Source organism: Tenrec ecaudatus, chromosome 9 (assembly GCF_050624435.1).
Source record: "Tenrec ecaudatus isolate mTenEca1 chromosome 9, mTenEca1.hap1, whole genome shotgun sequence".
NCBI lineage: Eukaryota > Metazoa > Chordata > Mammalia > Afrosoricida > Tenrecidae > Tenrec > Tenrec ecaudatus.
In genome coordinates this window covers 67,971,471-67,991,752 of record NC_134538.1, presented here as the reverse complement: position 1 = coordinate 67,991,752, position 20,282 = coordinate 67,971,471, and the positions used below count along the sequence as shown (strand labels likewise).

Below are 20,282 nucleotides of genomic sequence, written 5' to 3'. Positions count from 1 at the left end.
AATCCAGGGACTTCTCCGAAAAAAGTCTTAACCCTCCACCTGAAAAGACCCTAAGAGCCCTTAAAGCAAGACGCGCTCCCTCCAGGGACTGGTCCTGTACCCAGACTCCACGAAGCAGCCCAGTGGTTAGTGAAGAGTCATTTTCCTTCCAGCCCTGAGGGAATGATCACCGAGCCTCCTCCAGTGGGTGCCCCGCCCTTTGCATGAGCGAGTTGGGGCGAGATGGACCTCCTCCGGGTGATGTTGTATCCCTGTGCTGTGCCTCTGCCTCTGCCTCTTGGTGGTTTTCACCCTGATCTTTTCTCTCTTTGCAGCTGGTTAATAATCCACTAGCAAGTCAGGCTGCGGCGGCTGCGGCAGCAGCAGCCCTGGGCTCCGTAGCAAGCTCACAGGCCTTTGGCAATGCCCTCTCCAGCCTTCAGGGGGTCACAGGTCAACTAGTTACTAATGCGCAAGGACAGGTGAGTGGGGGATGGAAACGAGAGTGAATTTTTATGGCAGACTGAACTTGGAAAGGAAATGAATTTCTTTTGCATGACAGTGATATGTAACCGAATCCATTCGAGGCAAATAAATAATGTTTACTAGCAATGTCAAGAGTGGAAGATGCGTTGGGAGGTGTTTCTATATTTTAGAGGCAAGATTTCTGATTTTTTTTTTGCCTTTCCCTAGAATGTTGTTTTATATCTCTTTATTTTTATTTCTCATGCGATGAGCTTAACTGAAGAAGTTACCTTTTGTTACTAGGCATTCTGTTTGTTTGGGTTTTTTCAATAGTTAAAAATTTTAAGGAAATTTCAATTGTGCTTCCCCCCTGCCCCAACTCGGGTAATGGGGGAAACGGGTACGTGTCCTCCCTAATCGCTCTAGGACATGTAGATGTGCCTTCCTAAAGCAGCTGGCGAATGTCTGAAGAAAATGCAGCTCAGGAAAGGTGTTTGCATGAGCCCAGTGGCAGGGCAGCCGCCCCTCACCCCTCCCTCTTGCAGAAGCGAGGCTGTCTCCTGTGCTGGGGGATTTGCTGGCGATGGTTGGGCCAGCGAACATCCCTCAGCACATGAACGTGGACAGCACGGTGGATCCCTGCGGCAGCGGCTGTGCCTGCATCACGGGCACCAGGGCACTCTTGGGGCTGCAGGTGAGGCCAGCCCCCTCTTCAAGATGCTAGCAACACTAAAGGCGTACAGCCAGCTGTTCATCTTGCTGATGTCACGGGGCAGCTCCTTTGAAGGCCGGACTTAAACAGCACAGCTTTGGTGGTTAGAATACTTGGTTTTCAAATGTTACTGTTTATTAGGATGCACCGCAAGGGAGAAGTTTTTCTCTGCCCCAGGAATTTACCCAGCAGTGTGTTTGTGGCCTCTTGGATTGCCCTGCTCTGTGGAGAAAGGGAATTGCCTTGTCTGGGACCCTGCTTTTTATTTTACATAAAAAATAAACAAAGATGCGTTATAAGCTAAACTGTATCCATCTTCGCCCCAGGGGGGGAAAAAAGCTGACCTTGTTATATTTCCTGGGCGGGTGCAGGATTGTCCCGTCAGAACCCCAAGGGCTGAACGATGGAGCTTGTCAAAGACAGGCCCGATGTAATGAATCATCTTATCACAGGTGCACACCACACATATTAAAGGAGGGTTGTATGAACACTGTGCCCTCTACAGTAACCTTTCAATGTCTGCTTTAACCCCTGTTCCAATCCCTTTTCATCAAAAGATCATTGGATGCAGCCCACCTCTAACTGGAGGCTGTGGGTGTGCAGGAAACGTTGGTTAGAATATCTATAACTCATAGTCAGATTGGGTCGGTCCAGGAAGCTGCTTCCCAGAGTTGTCCCCAGAGAAAGAACACATCACTTCGCTCACCGGCCAGGTGGCCCCTGAAATGTAAGTGTTAAGGGTTGAGCATAGAAATCATAGTCACGGATTAGCATTTCCCTGGGACTTTTCTGTGGCAGCGTTCATGCCAAAGGTAGCTCTTGCCCCATCCCTTGAATATTTATGATGGAGAAAACACATGATTAGGTAGAAGGAATTACTAAGACTTTTAGCAGCCCTGGGGAGCAATGGGGAAACACTGGACTGCTAGCCCCAAAGTTGGTGGTTCGAACCCAACCAACTAGTCCACAGGAGAGAGCTGGTGGTGGGCTCCCCTAGAACTCACACACTAGGAAATCCAACGAGGCAGCTCTGCGCTGTCACATGGGGCCACTATGAATCAAACTCACCTGACGGGCACCTCCCAACAAGGCAAATATTAGGATTTTCTTTGTTCAGATGATGTCGTGAAATATCATTTCATCAACTACAAATGCAAAAAAAAAGGCAAATACATTCACTTCTCTTACCAGTCACCATTCCTAGGGATAGCCCTCCCAGCCCATAAAAGCCCATCGAAAATGAGGTGTGAAGCAGTTTTATTAGTACTAGGCACCGTGGGTTTAATGTTAGGCTTGTAACTGCGAGGTTGGCAATTCAAACCCACCAGTAGCTCCACAGGACAAAAAGCAAGGCGGGCTATTCCCATAAAGGAGCAATTCTACTGGATCCTGGATCCAATAGGGTCTCTAAGAGTCTGTAATCAATTTGATAGCAGTGGCTTCTGTTCAGTTAGGTACTAATTAAGAGTTGATTTTATTTTAATTTTTTCACTTTTAGAAATGATGCTATGCAATTTTTTTATGCAGTCCAAACCTCCAAAAGTGGGGAAATTTGTGTTTCCAGAGAAATTATTTATACCCACTGGTGAAGTTGTGGGTAAGTGTTTATTCTACATTTAGTTTTCAGACAAAATCGCAAGGGCATCGAGTCTTCCTTCTAGTACAGAAAGAGTCCGTGACATAAAATGCTCATATTTCTTTCACTTGATGAATTGACCACATATATATAGCAGTTTGCTTTCTTCTGACCTTTCTGGTGTAAACATGATCATGGTTTCGGTCAAAGGCAGATGCCCTACGTCTGTTGGCACAGAGATATTTGTTTGAGCTATGACATGGTAAGAACACCACAGAGTCAAATTGTACCAAATAAGAAGGGCAAAAATCAATCTTGTATGTGTGTGTATCTGCTTATCTGCTCTTGGCTTGCATTAATTGGATAAGTTGGTTAATACAATTAGCCTTGTTCAAAATATTGTATAAACTACTATTATTACACTCAACCCATTTTCAATGTCTTAAAAACCACCACAGGGCTTTCCCAGAAAAGAGAACACCAGTGGCCAACTCAAACAAACAAATAGCTCACTGCCACACACTCAATTCCGACTCATAGTGACCCTATCAGACAGCGTAAAACCCTCTTGTGATTTTCTGAGACTGTAACTCTTTATAGGAGTAGAAAGCTCTATCTTTCTCCTGAGGAGTGGATGGTAGTTTCCAACTGGTGACTTTGAATTTAGCAGCCTAATAACCACTATGCCACACAAGAGCCCCTTTGGTGCCAACTAGTTGATTCCAATTCTATATGGGTAAGAGTAGAATTGCGCTCCGTAGAGCTGTGAATGCCTGATTTTTCATCATTGGATAACCAGGACTTTCTTCTGAAGCACTTCTCAGTAGACTTGAAACTCCAGTCTCTCAAGTTGACAGAGTTTAATGTTAATTCTTTGCATCCGCCTCCAGAAATGATGCAAAGAGAAACTCTTAATATATTTAGAGTCTCCCTTTTGAGTTCTTGATATCATCTACTTTTTTTCCCTTAGAATGCTCACCTTACCCAGGCTCAGGGGTAATGACATTAAAATCTACATCTAAATTGGAAAGACCTGTTTGGTACCACACACAAAAATTGGCACAATTACAGGATCTGTTGGGAAGCACCCAAGACACCATTTTTTACAACAAAAAGGCCCTGATTCTTCTCCATCTGCTGAGCTTCTTTGGGCTCCCTGGAAATGAACGAAGGTTTGCCCACGAGTCACAAACTGACTGAATTGAGACCAACACGGGATCAGGTTCCAACTTCATATCTTTCTGGTCTTAAAACAGTGAGTCAAAGATCAATCTGGGTAAGACAAAGGCCCATCCATAAAGTTCTATGGGAACCTACGTGCAAAGGCTGGTAAGCGCGACTGTGGGAAGCCGACAGTGCAGACAGTCCACTGCTAGAGGTCCTGCTCCAGGTCAAGGTGTCCACAAGTGGTCTTCTATCAAGCGTCCTTCAGACTCTTGGCCTTCAACGCTTAACGGGCCAAGAACTCTTGCCATTGAAGCTTACAGTTTAGTTACCCTGTCTTGGAGCCTGACTTTGTTTCAACTTACGGAAACTTAGTAAATGTAAAGAGATGGGAAATCAGAATCTATTTAAGGAATTTTTTCCTCTTCTCCCCCCCCCCCCAACCATTGCTTATGAACAAATATGGAAGAAAAACCTCAGTTATTTTATGCCTTGTGACCCTGCTCATTCATTTGCATTTAACTCAAAGGACAGACTCTGTTCAATGGTGCATCAAAGATTAATTTTAATAGAGATACCACATTCAAAAGTCACAGAGCGCATATTTTACCCCAGGGAGGTGGAAGTATTTTAAAATTATATCATACCCAAAGTCACCGAGGTGAGATAGGAGCAAGTATCCTACTGGCAATTATTAAGCGTGAGATTGGCAATGGTTATGGGCTTGCTGGGGAGAGCGTCCTAGTTCTCTTCACTTACTGGATCAGGAACACCTGCCTGTGTAGGAAAAAGGCACTAGAAGGAGCACTCGCTACAGACTTGTTTAAATACCAAGTCGACCAGTAAGTAACGAGCTCAATGGCCTTAAGCGAATGACTTGGGCTCTCTGAACCTCAGTTTCACCAACTATCAAATAAGGATAATAAAATCTAAGTCCCTCAGTTGTGAAGGTTAAAATGAAACCATATGGGGCTGGGGAGCCTATCATACTGTCTCAGTTCACAGGTGATAATTACTCAGACGATAATTACTGGCAGAGGTAGGAGCAGGGACAGTATTGTTTGCAGTTTTCCTAGCATTTGTTGGAAATATGCATTTGCTTTTAGGTTTAGAGAGAGAGAGTACGAGGCGCAGACAGTGAGAAAGGACTCTGGACAGAGACTGGCACTTTCCAGCTGTGAGACCTTGGGCAATTTATTTACCGGAGAAGGTGTGCCTCAACTTTATCATCTGAAAAGTGGGGCAGTCATGAAACCTATTCTCATGGATTAAATGAATTATAATGTGCAAAGTCCTCAGAAATGGATGAGGCCCAGAGTCATCACTCAGTAAGCGCTATTTTCTGCCATCAGTCAAGACCATTAAGTGCCGTCAGTTCCTCGGGGTTCTGGATGAGTGAGGAGCTTGAGAGTGGAGGTTATAGGTTCTAGGACTCTACATGATTGTAAGGAAGTTGCATACTTCGCCTAGATACTTCAGTACAGTTGGGCATAAGTGTTATGTACGTGTTTCTCACATTCATTCCATGAGTATGTTCAGGATTTGGCAAGTAGATTTACTATTGATTTGTTCAGTTACAGAATTACCATCCCTAGTGTCCTTGGCAATATCTCTTGATTGCTATTACTGCAGAAAAGTAAAAGCAAATGAAATTTTAGTTTCTCCGGAGGCTAAAGAAAGCATTTTACATTTTAACTGAAGCTCAGAGTGTTTCCTGATGAAATTAGTCCTCAGCTACAGTGAGATTTTTTTTTTAAGTGGTGGAGGTTAAAGTCAAACACTCCGTCAAAAAAAATTTCATCAGTAAACAAATATGGTAAGACTTCTAAAATTCATTTGTTGTATAGTTAAATAGGATAAGAGCTAAAAAAAAAAGTGCTTAGCACAGTGCCTGATATGCCTTAAGAATTTAACAAATTATAGCTGGTCCTTCTAGGATGATAAATGAGCCACTGACACAGAACTATGGGTTGCCAGTGGAACTTAAGACATCATTTGAATAAAAAGATAAGCATTCTTTAGAGTGAGTCATGGCAAGATGAGCTTAGACAAAGTTACAATAAACTCAAGTCTTAACCAAACAACTAAAATATCATGAAATTATTCACTTAAATGTTTATTGAATCTGACTGTGAGTTTGATTAGGCCTGATGGGGAGAACTAACTGTCGTAGCTGCCCACATTTGTAAAACTGTTTCGAGCCCTGTGCAAAGGTGATTAACCTTGTATAACTGAGAATGTGACTATAGCAAACCAGACGCATTAGAAAGACATAACTAAAGCTTGTTGATCAAGAATTTGGGAAGTCTAGCATATATCTTTTGTGTCATTTTTTGGCAAACTTTTAGGAGGTTTACAGAGCGCTTTATCAGTTTTACATCCAACAATTCCTCCACATTATCTTTCATCGCATTGATTGTAATCTCCTCAAGGCAACCTCCCTTATTCCTCTTCTTCCCCACCTTTCCTATTTCCATTCCTCCTCTTTCCTACCCCTTTAGACCTTCATCTTTGAGTAAATGCTTCCTTTTGCTCTCAAAGGGTTAACTATTCTCGGGTGTGTGTGCTTCCCTGACAAGAATTGTCCCCTATAGACCTGTCCATTGTTTAACTGAAATGAAGCCAGTTGGATAACCTCAGTTCCAGGCCTGAAGGAGATCTAAAGACCATAATGCCAGGGTTCCACTGTTCCATCCAGCTAGTGAGCCTGGTACGTTCCACGTCTTTCTCACACTCTATCCAGGACCTTCTAGATCAGTGGTTCTCTACTTCCTAATGCCACGACCCTTTCATACAGTTCATCATGTTGTGGTGACCCCCCCCCACCATAAAATTATTTTTGTTGCTACTTCATAACTGTCATTTTGCTACTGTTAGGAATCAGGTGACCCATGGAAGGGTTGTTCAACCCCCAAAGGGGTCGTGACCCAGAGGTTGAGAACCAGTGTGAAAGCGATCCCTTTCAGAGCACTTGCTCGTGGTAATAGGCATTACCTAGTTCCAGTGGTCTTGGCGTTGTGGATACTGATGTTCAAGTGGTTCATTAGTCCATGAAGCTAATCATTTCCGTACATCGTTGATTTTCTCCTGTCATTTTTAAATAATGAAAAACATTAAATATATCAAAAAGTTACCACAAAAATAAATAATACAAAATTCACCAATGTTCCAAACATCCATGTGACAGAAATTAACCTTCTTCCAGCTTTCATTTTTAAACATGACTATTACATTTAAGTTTTCATTTATTTACAAGTAATACCCTTCTCTTCTATCTCTTCTCCTTCCTTCTCGAGTCATTACTATAATTAAGTTGGCCATTTCTTTTCATGCAGGTTTTGTATTTTTACTATAAAATGTTTACTAAAAATTCAGGCCAAAAGTGACATAAAGCATATGTCATATACTAATGATATCATTTTAAATGTATTTTTTTAAAAAGAATGAAATAATAGAATAGACCTAAGCTGTGTCATTAAGCCAAACTCGTAACTAAGTCAGAGCAGGTACACATGGCTCTTATTTAACACTGCTTTAGTGGCAACAGACTCTTTGGAATAGAGGAACCACTACTGGTGGAGTAGTGGTTACAAATTGGGTTGCTAGCTTCAAGGTCAGCAGTTCAAAATTACCAGCCACTCCTCAGGAAAAAAACAGTGCTTTCTACTCTCATGATCACAGAACCTCCCAGGGGCAGTTCTCCTCTGTTTTATTGGGTCACTATGAGTTAGCATAGGCTCAATGTCAGTGATTTTGATTTGTTTTGTTGGGGGGAAGGGGAATAATGCAAGAGGATCCCAGATAACGCAGTGATTAAAATGCTTGGCTGTTAGCAGCAAGGTCAGCAGTTCAAGCTCACCCATTGTTCCATGGGAGAAAGATGAGGCTGTGTGCTCCTGTAAAGATGTACAATCTTGGAAACCCTATGGAGCAGCTCAACTATATATTCTAGAGTCACTATGAGTCAGAATCAACTTAGTGGCATTGGAATTGGTTAATGTCACAGAAGCCTTGGAGCCTTTTCAGTGGTTCAGAAGTTGCACAGTCAGCAAAGGAAGGTGAGTTTTATGAAGATTTTGTGGTGAGAGAAGCTGGTTTAATAGTTTCAAAATGAGGGCAAATTTACTTACCATGAAAGTGCAAGTACAAGTTGCCTGTTAGTGGGAGATTTCCTAACCCTGACATTGTCTGTACAGCAGACATGAGAATAAAGAGATTTTCATAGAAAATTCAGACAGTAATTGTGTCTATATATTTTCTTTCAACTATTAGGAGCAGATCAATCTATTTATGTCATCTGTTTAACTCATGGGTTTGGTCCATTTTTTCTAAGCCAAAAATCAAGTGTCTGACAAAAGATTCTATTTTCTCATTTGGAAAGATTATAATATGAAGTCTTTTATGGTATAAACATTTAATTACATTTAATGAAACTTGTATCAAATAGCATTTTTGAAATAGAATAATATTTGTAAAAAAAACGCAGATCTTTTTAGGGACTGGGAAACATGTGTTCACAAGGTTAGTAACATTATAGGAATGTGACCCTGAATTTGTCCAAGTTATAAAGATAAACAACAGCCACAATAAACAGCCTCAATCTTTTTCCACTAACATATCAAATTCCCCCTTTGAGCCCAGTTGAGAGCTTTATTTCCTCATTTCAGAAGAGGCAATTGCATTAAAGCAGTGTTTCCCTAAACGCCTCGAATAAAATGTGCCCCTCAGAGGCTCCACAAACAAGAGTTCCCTTTTCAGAGGAGCCGGGGAGATGGTAGGCAGCCAGATCCATAGACAGGGGGACTCCAGGTCCTGCAGAGAGGGGGCCCAATTCATAAATATGAATGAAGTTAGACAGGTGAGGCTCACGACACTCCATGGAAACTTCTTTAACTTTTTAAACCCCAGTTTTTCTAAATTTAAAGTCTATGGATGGCCCAGACAGTTTTGTGCTGGCTTCTAATCTAGAGATTGGGGAAGTGGAGCCCACCAGCCATGTGGAAGAAAGGCCTGGCAAACTGCTTTCATACGGATTAGAGCCAAAAAAAAAAAAACCTTGATGAATGGGGGCTTTTTTTCTGTATCTCCTTATTTTTTCTAATAACAATTTTATTGAAGTATAATTCACATCCTATGATCCTCTACAATTCAGTGATTTTTAGAATATTTGCTGAGTTGCACGTCCATCACCATTATCCCATTTGGGAACATTTTCATCATCATTGCAATTTTGTTTTGTTTCTCATTTGATAGTTTGTACAGAAAGTGTACCATGACATAGGATGCTGAACATTGTCTTTACATACTCCACATCAATCCGGACTCACTGGCAACCAGTTGATATGGTCTCCTAGCAACTCTATAGGACAGGGTAGAACTTCCCTAGTGGGTTTCTGAAACTGTAACTCTTTAGGGGAATAGAAAGCCCCATCTTCCTCCCCATAAGAGCCTGGTGGTTTCGAATTGCCTATGTTGCAGTTAGCAGCCAAATGTGTGCTCATTATGTCACAAGGGCCCCCTTTTTGCAGAGTATGTTAGCATCATCCCTAATTTTCCTTCTATGCTCCTTATAGATCTAGGTTTTAGATTCGGTGATTTAATCCATTTTGAGTTAGTTTTTGTGTGTGGTGTGATTTTATGTGTGTGGTGTCTGATAGACATTCAGCATTGCCAGCACCATTTGCCTCTTCCTTATTTAATGGATTTGGGCCCTTTGGCAAAGATCAGCTTTCTATAGGTAAATACAATTATGTCTGGGTTCTCACTTCTGTTTGACTAGTCTATGACTCTATCGCTGTGCCAGTCCTAGGCTGTTTTAACTACTGTGGCTCTCTAGGAGGTTCTGAGATGAGGTGGTGTGAGACCTCCAGCATTCTTCTTCAATAATTCTTTACTGATCCATGGCCCCATTCCTTTCAATTTAAAGTTGATGATTAATGTTTGCATCTCCTTTAAAAATTCTGTTGCATGATATTGGGCACATTCCGGGTGGTAAAATATAGTAAAGAAAGCTGATGGTTCCCGGTTATCAAAAGAAATTGCATCTGGGGTCTTAAAGGTTGGAAGTTAAACAAGCAGCCATCTAGCAGAGAAGGAACAAGCCCACATGGAAGAAGCACACACACCAGCCTGTGCTATCATGAGGTGATGACAGGATTGGGCCACAGGCATCAGAAGACCCAAAGCAAACAAACAAACAAACAAACAAAACATATTGTTGAGAACAAGAGGGGTCAGAGAAGAGACCCAAAACCCACCTACAATGGGACATCCCCTCACAGAAGGCTCACAAGGAAAGGATGTCAGGCAGGGCGCAGTATTATGCAGATGAAATACACAATATTCTGCTGGTTCCTTGAGGCTTCCTCACCCCCCACTATCATGACTCCAGTCTTGCCTTTCACTGCGGGCTAGACTGGAACATGTGCACAGGTACAGATAAGAGTTCACAACATATGGAATCCAGGTCAGATAAGCCCCTCAGGAACAGAAATGGTAGTAGCAATAGAAGGAGGGTAGAGGGAAGGTGGGGAGAACAGGGGAGCCAAGGGGAAACCAATCACAATGATCCACAGATAACTACACCCCACCCTCAGGGGGCAAACAACAGAAACTGGGGTGGGGAGCGGAACATCAGTTGGTGTAATATATGAAAATAATAATAATTTATAAGTTATCATGGGGTCACGAGGGTGGGAGGGGGAAAGGTGGGGGGTGGAAAGAATAGCTGATACCAAGGGCTCAAGTAAAAAGTAAATGTTTAGAAAATAATGATGGTACCATATGTACAAATATGCTTGATACAATTATATATGGGATATTATTAGAGCTATAAGAGCCCCAAATAAAATGATCTTTAAAATAAAGGGGGAAAACATTTTTGAAAGGAGGCAGGCAAGCTATCAGGAGGTTTGATAAGCTGTTTAAATTCTTAATTCCAAAATACTTATCTGAAATGTAAACCTCCATATCATTTACAATTTAAAATTTTCCATTGGCATTTGTATAGAGATTGTATTAAACCTATAGATTATCTTGGGTACAAAGGGGCTCAACTTTTTCACAATGTTATATCCTCATATCCATGAGTTCAATATTTTTCCCCATAGGTCTTTTTTGAGTTTTTTGCAATAGTCTTTTGTAGTTTTCTTTGTATACATCTTTTAAATCTCTGGTTAGATTTATTCTTAAGTATATATCTTTCTGGGGTGTATCGTAAATAATATTATTTTGCACACTTTTAGTTATGTTTGACAGTGTAGGATAGGGTTTCCAGAAGCTCATGGGAAAACTCCATTATCTTTTCATTCAATTTTTCCATGAACTTTCTGAGGCCCTCTCATATGTGTGCCTTGTCTCAAGCCCTTTAGTCTATCCCTGGTTTCTTTGTTGATAGTTCTTACTTTTACATTAGGTTTTTTATGCATCTTGAGTTAGTTTTTGTATATGGTCTGAGATCTGGATCCTGTTTCATGATTCTGCACATGGATATCCAGTTTTGCCAGCACCATTTGTTACAGAGACCATCCCTGTCCCGTGTCATGGGTTCCAGACCTTTCTCAAAAATCTACCAGGTAGATAGATTTACTTCTGGGTTCTCAATTCTGTTCCATCGATCTATGTATAAGAGGGCTTACAAAGGTTCATGGTGAAATAATATAGAACAGAAAATGGAATTCTTCCACAAACATTTTTTTATTATTTGTATCCTTGCCAAGCTATAGTAGTTGTCTAATCAGTTTGAGAGCAGGAAGGGTGAATGTGCTTTTGATATATCTCAAAGGTTAGGTATGTTGTGTTCATTCTTATATGACTTCAGAGTTTTATTTCTTCTATTGCTGTGTAAGTCTGGGTAGACTAGAGAAACAAGTCCATGGACACACATATGTGTATAAGAAAGAGTCTTATATACAAGAGCAATTGAATATTGAGAAAATATCCCAGCCCAGTCCAGCCCAAGGCCATAAGTCTGATATTAGCCCATGTGTCTGATACCAATCTGTAAAGTCCTCTTCAGACTCACGAAACACGTGCAATGAAGCCAAATACAGGATGATCACCAGCTAGTGGGTAGAAAGTCTTTGGGTCCAGTGGCACTGTAAGCATCTCAGCACTGGCAGGGGTCTCTCTGTGGCTTCTCCAGCTTCTGTGGTCTGGTGGTGTCCATGTGGCTTGTCTTCTGCAATGTCTCCCAGGGAGTCGCAGAGAGGGAGAGGAGGTATCTTCCACTTCCAAGGAAGAAGTACCAGATTTGCCAGAATTCACAGAAGGCCATGCCCACACAGAAGTCTCATTGGCTATCTCCAGATTGACAGCCCAGACTCCACCTCTACACTCTTAATCCTTAAATTGACACCAGATTAGGTAACTATCACAATTTCCCAGTGGTTTTTAAGCAAGATGTTATTCCATATCCATGTGTGTTAGTCTGGGTAGACTAGAGAAACAAATTCATGGACACACATATGTGTATAAGAAAGAACTATATATAGAAAAGTAGTTGAATATTGGGAAAACCTCCCATTCAAGTCCAGATCAAGTCCATAGGTCCCATATTAGCTTTTATGTCCGATACCAATCTATAAAATCCTCTTCAGACTCACAAAATACATGCTATGGTGCCGAATGCAGGAAGATCACAGGACAATGGGTGCAAATTCTTGTGAATCCAGTGATGGTAGAAGCATTTCAGTGCTGGCAGTTCCACATGGCTCTTCCAGTTCCCAGGGCATGGGTTCTGTCAGCGTTGTGCCATGTGTCTTGTCAGTAGAGCATCTCTCCAGGAGTGAGCAGAGAGAGTCTCTCCCACCTCCAAGGAGGAAATACAGGAGTTCCCAGAATTCTCAGGAGAAGGTCATGCCCACACAGAGGCCTCATTGACTATGACCCGATTGACAGACTAGACTCCACCCCTTCACTCTTAATCTCTCAAGTCCCAAATTGATACCAGATTATGTAACTACCACATCATGTATTTTATTTTTTATTTTTTGCCTCTTTGCTCTTCCTGTTATTGATTTCTACTTGTATAGCATTACGATCAGAGAAAATGCTCATATTTCAGTGTTAGGGGTTTTATTGAATCTTTGTAGACTAAAATGGTTTCTATACTGGAGAATGTTCCGAGTGGATTGGAAACGAATGCTTATTTTGCTACAGTTGTGTGGCGCGTTCTGTACATATCGATGAGGTCGATTTAGTCGATTGTGGCATTTAGATCTTCTGTGTCTTTGTTGAGTTTCTTTCTAGTTGTGCTGTCCTTCACCAAAGTGCGGTATTATTGTGGAACGGTTCATTTCTCTTTTCAATGTGATTAGTTTGTTTCTTTTGTTTTTGAACATTATCTTTGGATTTGTATATAGTTATATCCTCTTCGTAATTTGACCCTTTAATCATTTTGTCTTTTCTTATCTTTCATGAGGGAGCTTGCCTTAAAGTCTATTTTACCAGAGATTAATGTTGCCATTTCTGCTTGGTTTCAGGTGTTTGCTTGATATATTTTCCCATCCTTTGAGTTTTTGTTTATTTAAAACTTTGAGTCTCTGGTGTGTCTCATGTAGACAGCATATTGATGGGTCATGTTTTTTTAATCCATACTGCCTATCTGTCTCTTGCCTGGTGTGCTTAAGTCATTGATATTCAGTGTTATTACTGATAGGTATGCATTCGCTGCTGTCATTTTGTTTTGTCCCCTCCCCCACCCGCTGTGGTGTTGACAGTTTTGTTGTTCCACTTAATTTTCTGTGAATGTTCTTTTTGTTTGTGAATGTTCTGGTTTCTTTTTTCATTGATTTTTCTGTTTAGTGAGCTTTATGTTTTTCTCCATTTTTGTTTTGATGGGTAGGTTTGTTAACTTTCTTTGTGGTTCCTTGACATTTACTTGTGTTTTCCTAAGTTTAAAGCAGTCATTTATTCCTTGTTATCCCCTTGACTTCCTCTCCATACAGATGTTCTAGAACTACACCATTTAGTTCCCTTTTTGTTCTGATGTGGCTTCATTTACAGACAGCATCTCTGGTTCCCTTTTAGCTTTGTTTTATTTTCGATCATTCTTTATGGGTTGATATCTAGCTGACTCTGTCCTGTTTTCTAACTTCAGGATGGTGTGCTGTTCTGTCTGAAGTACTCCCTCTAATATTTCTTGTTAGGTTGGGGTTTTTTACAAATCCTCTTAATTTATATTTATCTTAAAACATCCTAATTTCACCATCAATTTCAGAGACAATTTCATTGTGTATATAATCCTTGGCTTGTGATTATTTTCTTTCAAGGTTTTATAAATATCATTTCATTGCCTTCTCGCCTGCCTGGTTTCTGCCTAGTTATCAGAGCTTAGTCTTAATGGTTTCCCTTTGAGCTGATTTTTTGGTTTTCCTTACTGCTTAGGATTTTCTTCTTTTTTTAATTTGGTTTTATCTACTTTGATTATGATATGTCTTGGTGACTTTCTTTTGTCATCTATCTTGTATGGGATTTGTTGAGCTTTTTGGATGGACATCTCATCTTTTATGCTATTAGAAAAGATTCCTGCCAGAAAATCTTTGACAAATCTGTGTTTTATTTGTTTGTTTTGTCTCCTCATTTGGAATTGCAACTCTATACAATTTTATCTTCTTAGGTTTTCTTCATTTTCTGTTATTCTTCTTCTGATTTTTCTTCAAATAAATTGGTGTCCCGAGATTTAGCCTCTGTTTCACCAACTCTGTCTTTCATTGATCCAGTTCTGCTCCTGTGCCCTTCTATTGAGTTGTCTATTTCTTCAACATTTTGTTAATCTTTTAGTTTTCTGGTTCCAGTTTTTGTTTGGCTTCTGATTACTTGTCTATTTTTGTGCTTTTGTTCTTGTATTGTTTTCCTGAATTCTTTTACTGCTTTGTCTTTCCCCGTGGTTTTGTTTGTTTTTCCCATACTTTTCTTGATTTTATCTATGTTTTCCTTGAAATTTTTTATTAGTCTCTTAGAGAATCCCATGTGTTAGTCTTTTGAATTACCATTTCCCCTGGAAGATTTTTCTCACTCTTTATTCTGATCATCTGTTGGAGCGATCTTATCCCGCTTCCTTATGTAATTTGATATTGAATTGTCTCCAAGGCATTAAGGTGTTACCATATTTGTTTGTTTGTTTGTTTGTTGTGTGTTTATTTGTTGAATCCTAATTTTTGTTTATTTATTTTTCTTTTATGTATCCAATCAGATGGGTTATGTGTGTCACTCTGATCACTCATCGGGCTGCACTGGGACTCTCAGCACCAATCTCTGGGGGTTGGGGACAGCAGTTGAGTGTACAACTGTGGGTCTCTGTTCACTGTGGGTCTCTGTTCACTAGACTTGCGGTGTGGCTGAGGATACAGCTGGTATTTCTGGTGAGGTGATATTTCTATCTGGCTACCCACCTTGACTGAGTACAGGAACATATTTGCTAGCTACTGTGTTACATGCTCTTTGTACACACTGCTAGTTTCTAGGTGGTTGAGACAAGAGTGCCTGGATCATCAATCACTTGATGGGTTATATGTAAATTCTTACTGATAGTCCCAGGCAGGAAAGGCTATTGGGTGGCATAAGTCTCTAGTTGAAGGGAGGGCTGTGAGGAAATGAAACAGTCCATGGGTGTCTGCCAGGATGGTGTCCCCTTGTCTGCTAGAGCTCAACATTGGGGAAGAATATTCATCAGCCTTGGGCCCCTGGCATAAATAGCTAGGAGGAGTAGGAGGCATGGCTCATCTAGCCTCCAATGTGGGTGGCTGCTCATAGGAGTGAGAATTTCCATGTAGCAAGCTTCTAGTGCCAGGGGCTAGGTGGAGTATAGGTGCTCCTAGTCTATGAACTTCCAGACCACAGGAGCAAGCACTGCCATCCCCAGGACCCCCATGCCACTGATCAGACAGGGAAGCCAATGCCACTGATCAGTATGTCCCCAGTATGTGACTGAATGAAGGGATGGATGCCACCAGATCATGGGATCCTGGTTCAAGGGGTGGGATGATGGTGGGTGCTGTCAGACTACAATCACATGCCTGAGGGTTTTCATGGGGGAGAAGGATACCACAGGGCTCTTCCACAGCAGTTCTGAAGGAGGCACGGGGAATGAGTCTACTTAATCTTTACAGGACAGAGCACAGACATGCATGACTCTGGACATAGGTGCAGAATTACTCCTGCCTGGCAACACCATTTAATGGATGCTTTGGCTGGGAACACTACTTGCTTCATCTCAGTAAGAATATGCCATGTATGTTGAATTGGCAGGGAACCAGCAATCCCTAATTCTCTGTACCCACTGTTTTTACACAATCTCTCCTTCCACGTGGCTCACAGTCCAATTCATTAGCCTTTCCTTTGATATCCAGGGTGCTAAAGTTGTCACTATAACAAATTCCCATACTTTGGGTCTTTGCTATAAGAGGAATACTCTAGGGCGTCTGACAACATCACGGTCTTTGTCTGCCTCCCCTGTATAGCGGTTCTGTTCTATAACACATGGAGTATACACACTACGAGTCACATTGGTGCAAAGAAATGGAGATTGCAAACTGTTCTGAAGAAGTCCCAGAGACTCAAGTATGAAAATCAAAGACCAAGAAATGTGTGGCAGCCCCCGACCGCACAGTAAAGTGGCACATCTTTAAAGCTTTTGTTCTGCAATTACTAGTAAGAGCCACCAAGTAGGATGTGGCTGAGTTGGTGGTGTCAGATGATGGGTCAGGTCCTCGTTATTCTGATGAGTGGGGCCACATGCACCAGGCCTCTTGATAGTAAATGGTGTTAATGAGGCCTGATGGCTCTTGGCTCCTCACAGCCTCTCCTCCACACAGTGATTACAATGGAGATGGATTCGATGGGATGTTTTGTTTCTGTAGTGGCTCAGCTGCTGACACTCAGGGACGTAATCAGGTCACAGAGTCGGTCAGCGCCATCAGCAGAGAACCAGCACTGTCCCTCGTGATTGCAGGGAATCATTCAGGCAAGACCTTTGCTGCCCTGCCAAAGGTCACCCCTCCCTCCTTTTCCCCGCTTTCTCTCCCCCCTACCATTTTTTAAATGAAAGGGTTAATCACATTAGGGTCATCGGACCAAAGAGCTGGTCAATTTAAAGAATTAAAACTAAGGTTCCCTCTGGAATCTATCTTTCTGCCCTCCTCTTTCCCTACAGCAAAACCTAGCACAATCTGCCCTGTACAATAAAAATGATGAGCAGGATGACACAAATAAATCGAAATTTGGGGACTGAACCAGAGATACCAATATTTCTCTCATCAAAACAGAGCTGTCACACAATCACATTTTTGTCTTCTTACTCCAGTTTTGTTTGTTTGTTTAATCGATTCTACATACATGGGTATTGCATTTTCCTGTGAACAGAGAAATGTTTTCTTGTATAGTCTCCTGGATCAAGAATATGAGCACATTCTTTCTCTCCAGAGGATAGAGGGGGGCAAATTAACCAGTAGGCAACCCAATTGACAGCTATCACTCTACACAGGTAAGAAACAAGTAGTCATCATTTACATATAGCCAGCCTCCTCAGAGTTACTCTGGCTTTGGGGATATTTGTTTCATTAATGTCATTTACACTCCAAATAGAGCAGCCTTATGGAACAATGAGGGTAGGACAAACGGTTACTGTGTTCTTTTGCTAAACAAAAAGTTGGAGATTGGAGTCCACCCAGAGCCTCATTGTCATTGAGGGAGAAGCACAACAGCCTATTTGCAAAATATCAGCCACTGGAACGCTGCAAAGCACAGTTTAGGCACTCCTAAGCTGGCACACCCCGGGTCACCATGAGTTGGGATCAACTTGAAAGTTACCAGGGATGGCAAAATCATGTCATTAACTTAAGATTTACACAGCTCATTTCAATGTGCAAAGCTCTCTGATGCTATTATTTCCTTCGGGAATACTGGATTTTAACTGTTTCTCTAGAATGAGTGATCCCAACAGAAGAGTAATAAAAATCATGATCTCTCCATGCACGGAGTCTTCACTATGGGCTGGCACTGGAGTCGGGACTTTGCCCGGATCCTCTGGGCTCATTGTAGGAGCACTTTGCCGTCGGTGGGATTACCCTAACTGTGCAGGTGAAAAGGCGTGGGCGCCGACACGGCAGTGCTTCTCCAGTAAGTGGCAGAACTCAGATTTCAGCCCAAAATCCACACCTATCCTCCCACCCCTCCCTGACGTTCTAGGGCTCAAGAGCCCACGCTCATGCCCTAGGTGTTCCATCAGCATCTGGAAACCCCTTGGGCCTTCTTTCTTCCTCCCTAAAGGGGAAATTTAATTCCTGCCCCCACCAAGCCCAGGGAATTCTTGGGAATTTCTTGGGAATATATTTCCAAAAGTTAGTGGGAAATTTCCATTATCATTTCATTCCACTTTCCCAGCAGCGTTTGAAGCCATCTCGTGTACAGTTGCATTTCCTATGGGGGCTCCCCAGAGGGAACCCTTCCGTGCTAATTGGAAACCCGGTCCCAGTGAATTTTCTGTTGAGCTTCGTAGTAGCCCAACCCAGCAGAATGGTTTTAGGATGGATTGAGTTCGCAAAGTGGCAATGTTGCAAGGCTAGATACATTTCTAGCTCTTCCCTTCTTCTGGGGAGCTGGTCTTTTAGAGGAAAATGAGTAAGTGCTTAACATTATATTTTGAGACTAAGATACCACTGATAAGTTATAGCGCCAATTTAATGTTAGCTTTTGAGGAATGGGGGAAGAATACAACCACATTAAACAAACATAGCAATTGTTAGAGGTAGCCTAAATTCACAAATGTTTAAAAAGGAAAACACATGGAAGTCTTATAGTTGAGAAAATGTTTTGATAAATAGCGTTAGCCAAATTCAGTAACACTGGGATACTGAGAATGGTCCTTTTGTTAGTATTTAGTAAAAGGTCAGGAATGAGGTAAAAAGTTATCCATGTCATCTTTTTTCTAACTGAAAAAAATAAAACTAAACTTGGTCTGAGTCGGGTGACAAAGTAAGAGAGGAGGTGCTAGATTTTGATACAACATCCTCACTGCAACATCAGTCCTTTCTGAAAACTGTCATTGTGATTAAGCAAAACATCATCAGCAAAAGAATAGACATTGAATTTATATGTGATGTATTAGACATCAAAATAAATATTCATTGTACCACTTGCTATTGTATGTGCCCTGTATTGCACTCATCTTTCTTCTTGGCGCACAGTTTGGAGCATAGTGCTTACTTTTGGAGACCATGTCACCAACTCTATGCCAGTAAGAAAGAATAAGTTCAGCGAAAGGTAGTGTCTTCGTTATCTAGTGCTGCAGTAACAGAAATACCACAAGTTAATGGCTTTAATTTAAAAGAAATTAGGGTGCCAGCTCTAGGGAAGATTTTTCTCTCTCTTGGCTCTTGGGGATGACCCTTGTCATCTTTCAACATCTGTAGACTTTGTGTCCTTTCGAGATCTCCATGTGTCTTGGGATCAATCTTCCCTTGACTATAGAGGGTTCACAGCTAGGTTCCCTGGTTTCTCTTTCTTAGTTGTACTGAGGATCCTTTCTCTATTTATTGTTTTTTTCTCTCTCTCTCCTCTTATCTCCCAAATAAAAGGTAATGCAGGCCACGCCCCAAGTAACCTCCTCTTATATCAGATCTGGGCAGTGACCAGGTTAAAGGTATTGCATCTTACCCTAAGCTGTTATGGAGGTATAGTGGGTTGCACATTGGGCTGCTAAATGTAAGGTCAGCAGTTCAAAACCACCAGCTACTCTGAGTAATAAAAATTAGATTTTCTACTCCTATGAAGAGTTACAGTCTCAGAACCCCATAGAGGCAGGTTGTTGTTGTTGTTGTTGTTGTTGTTGTTGTTGTTTGCCTCTGATTCAGTACTGCCTCATATAGACCATATGTACAACAGAATGAAGCACGCTCACAATTGTTCTTATGTTTGAGCCCACTGCCTTGAGGGCTTTCCTCTATTTCACCCACCACTTTATCAAGAATGATATCTTTTTCTAGGACTGGTCTTTCCTGATAAAATGCCCACAGTACATGAGACTAAGTCTCACCAAACTTGCCTCTAAGGAACATCCTGGATGGCTATATTTATTCCAAGACACATCTGTTTGCTCTTTGGGCATATCATGGTTCTTTCAATATTCATCACCAGTACCATAATTCATATATATTGATTCTTCTTTAGTCTTCCTTATTCAATGTCCAACTTTCACATGCATATGATGCAATTGAAAATACCATGGCTTGAATCAGGCACACCTTTGTCCTCAAAGTAACAGCCTGGCTCTTCAACACTTTAAAGAGGTCTGTGCAGCAGAGTTACCCAATGAAATGTTTCAACTGATCGCTTGACTGCTGCTTCCATGAGCATTGATTATTGAGGCAAGCAAGATGAAATCTTTGA

At 41.4% G+C, this 20,282-nt stretch overlaps 1 protein-coding gene across 3 annotated transcripts in view; it reads left to right on the top strand.

The window, feature by feature from the left end:
* Positions 1 to 20,282, top strand: part of POU6F2 (POU class 6 homeobox 2) — a 618,450-nt gene that overhangs the window by 552,121 nt on the left and 46,047 nt on the right. For all 3 annotated transcript variants that reach the window (XM_075557538.1, XM_075557540.1, XM_075557539.1), the window contains exon 6: positions 315 to 461. In XM_075557538.1, the coding sequence (XP_075413653.1) occupies positions 315 to 461 (147 nt within the window). The remainder of the gene's footprint in view (positions 1 to 314; positions 462 to 20,282) is intronic.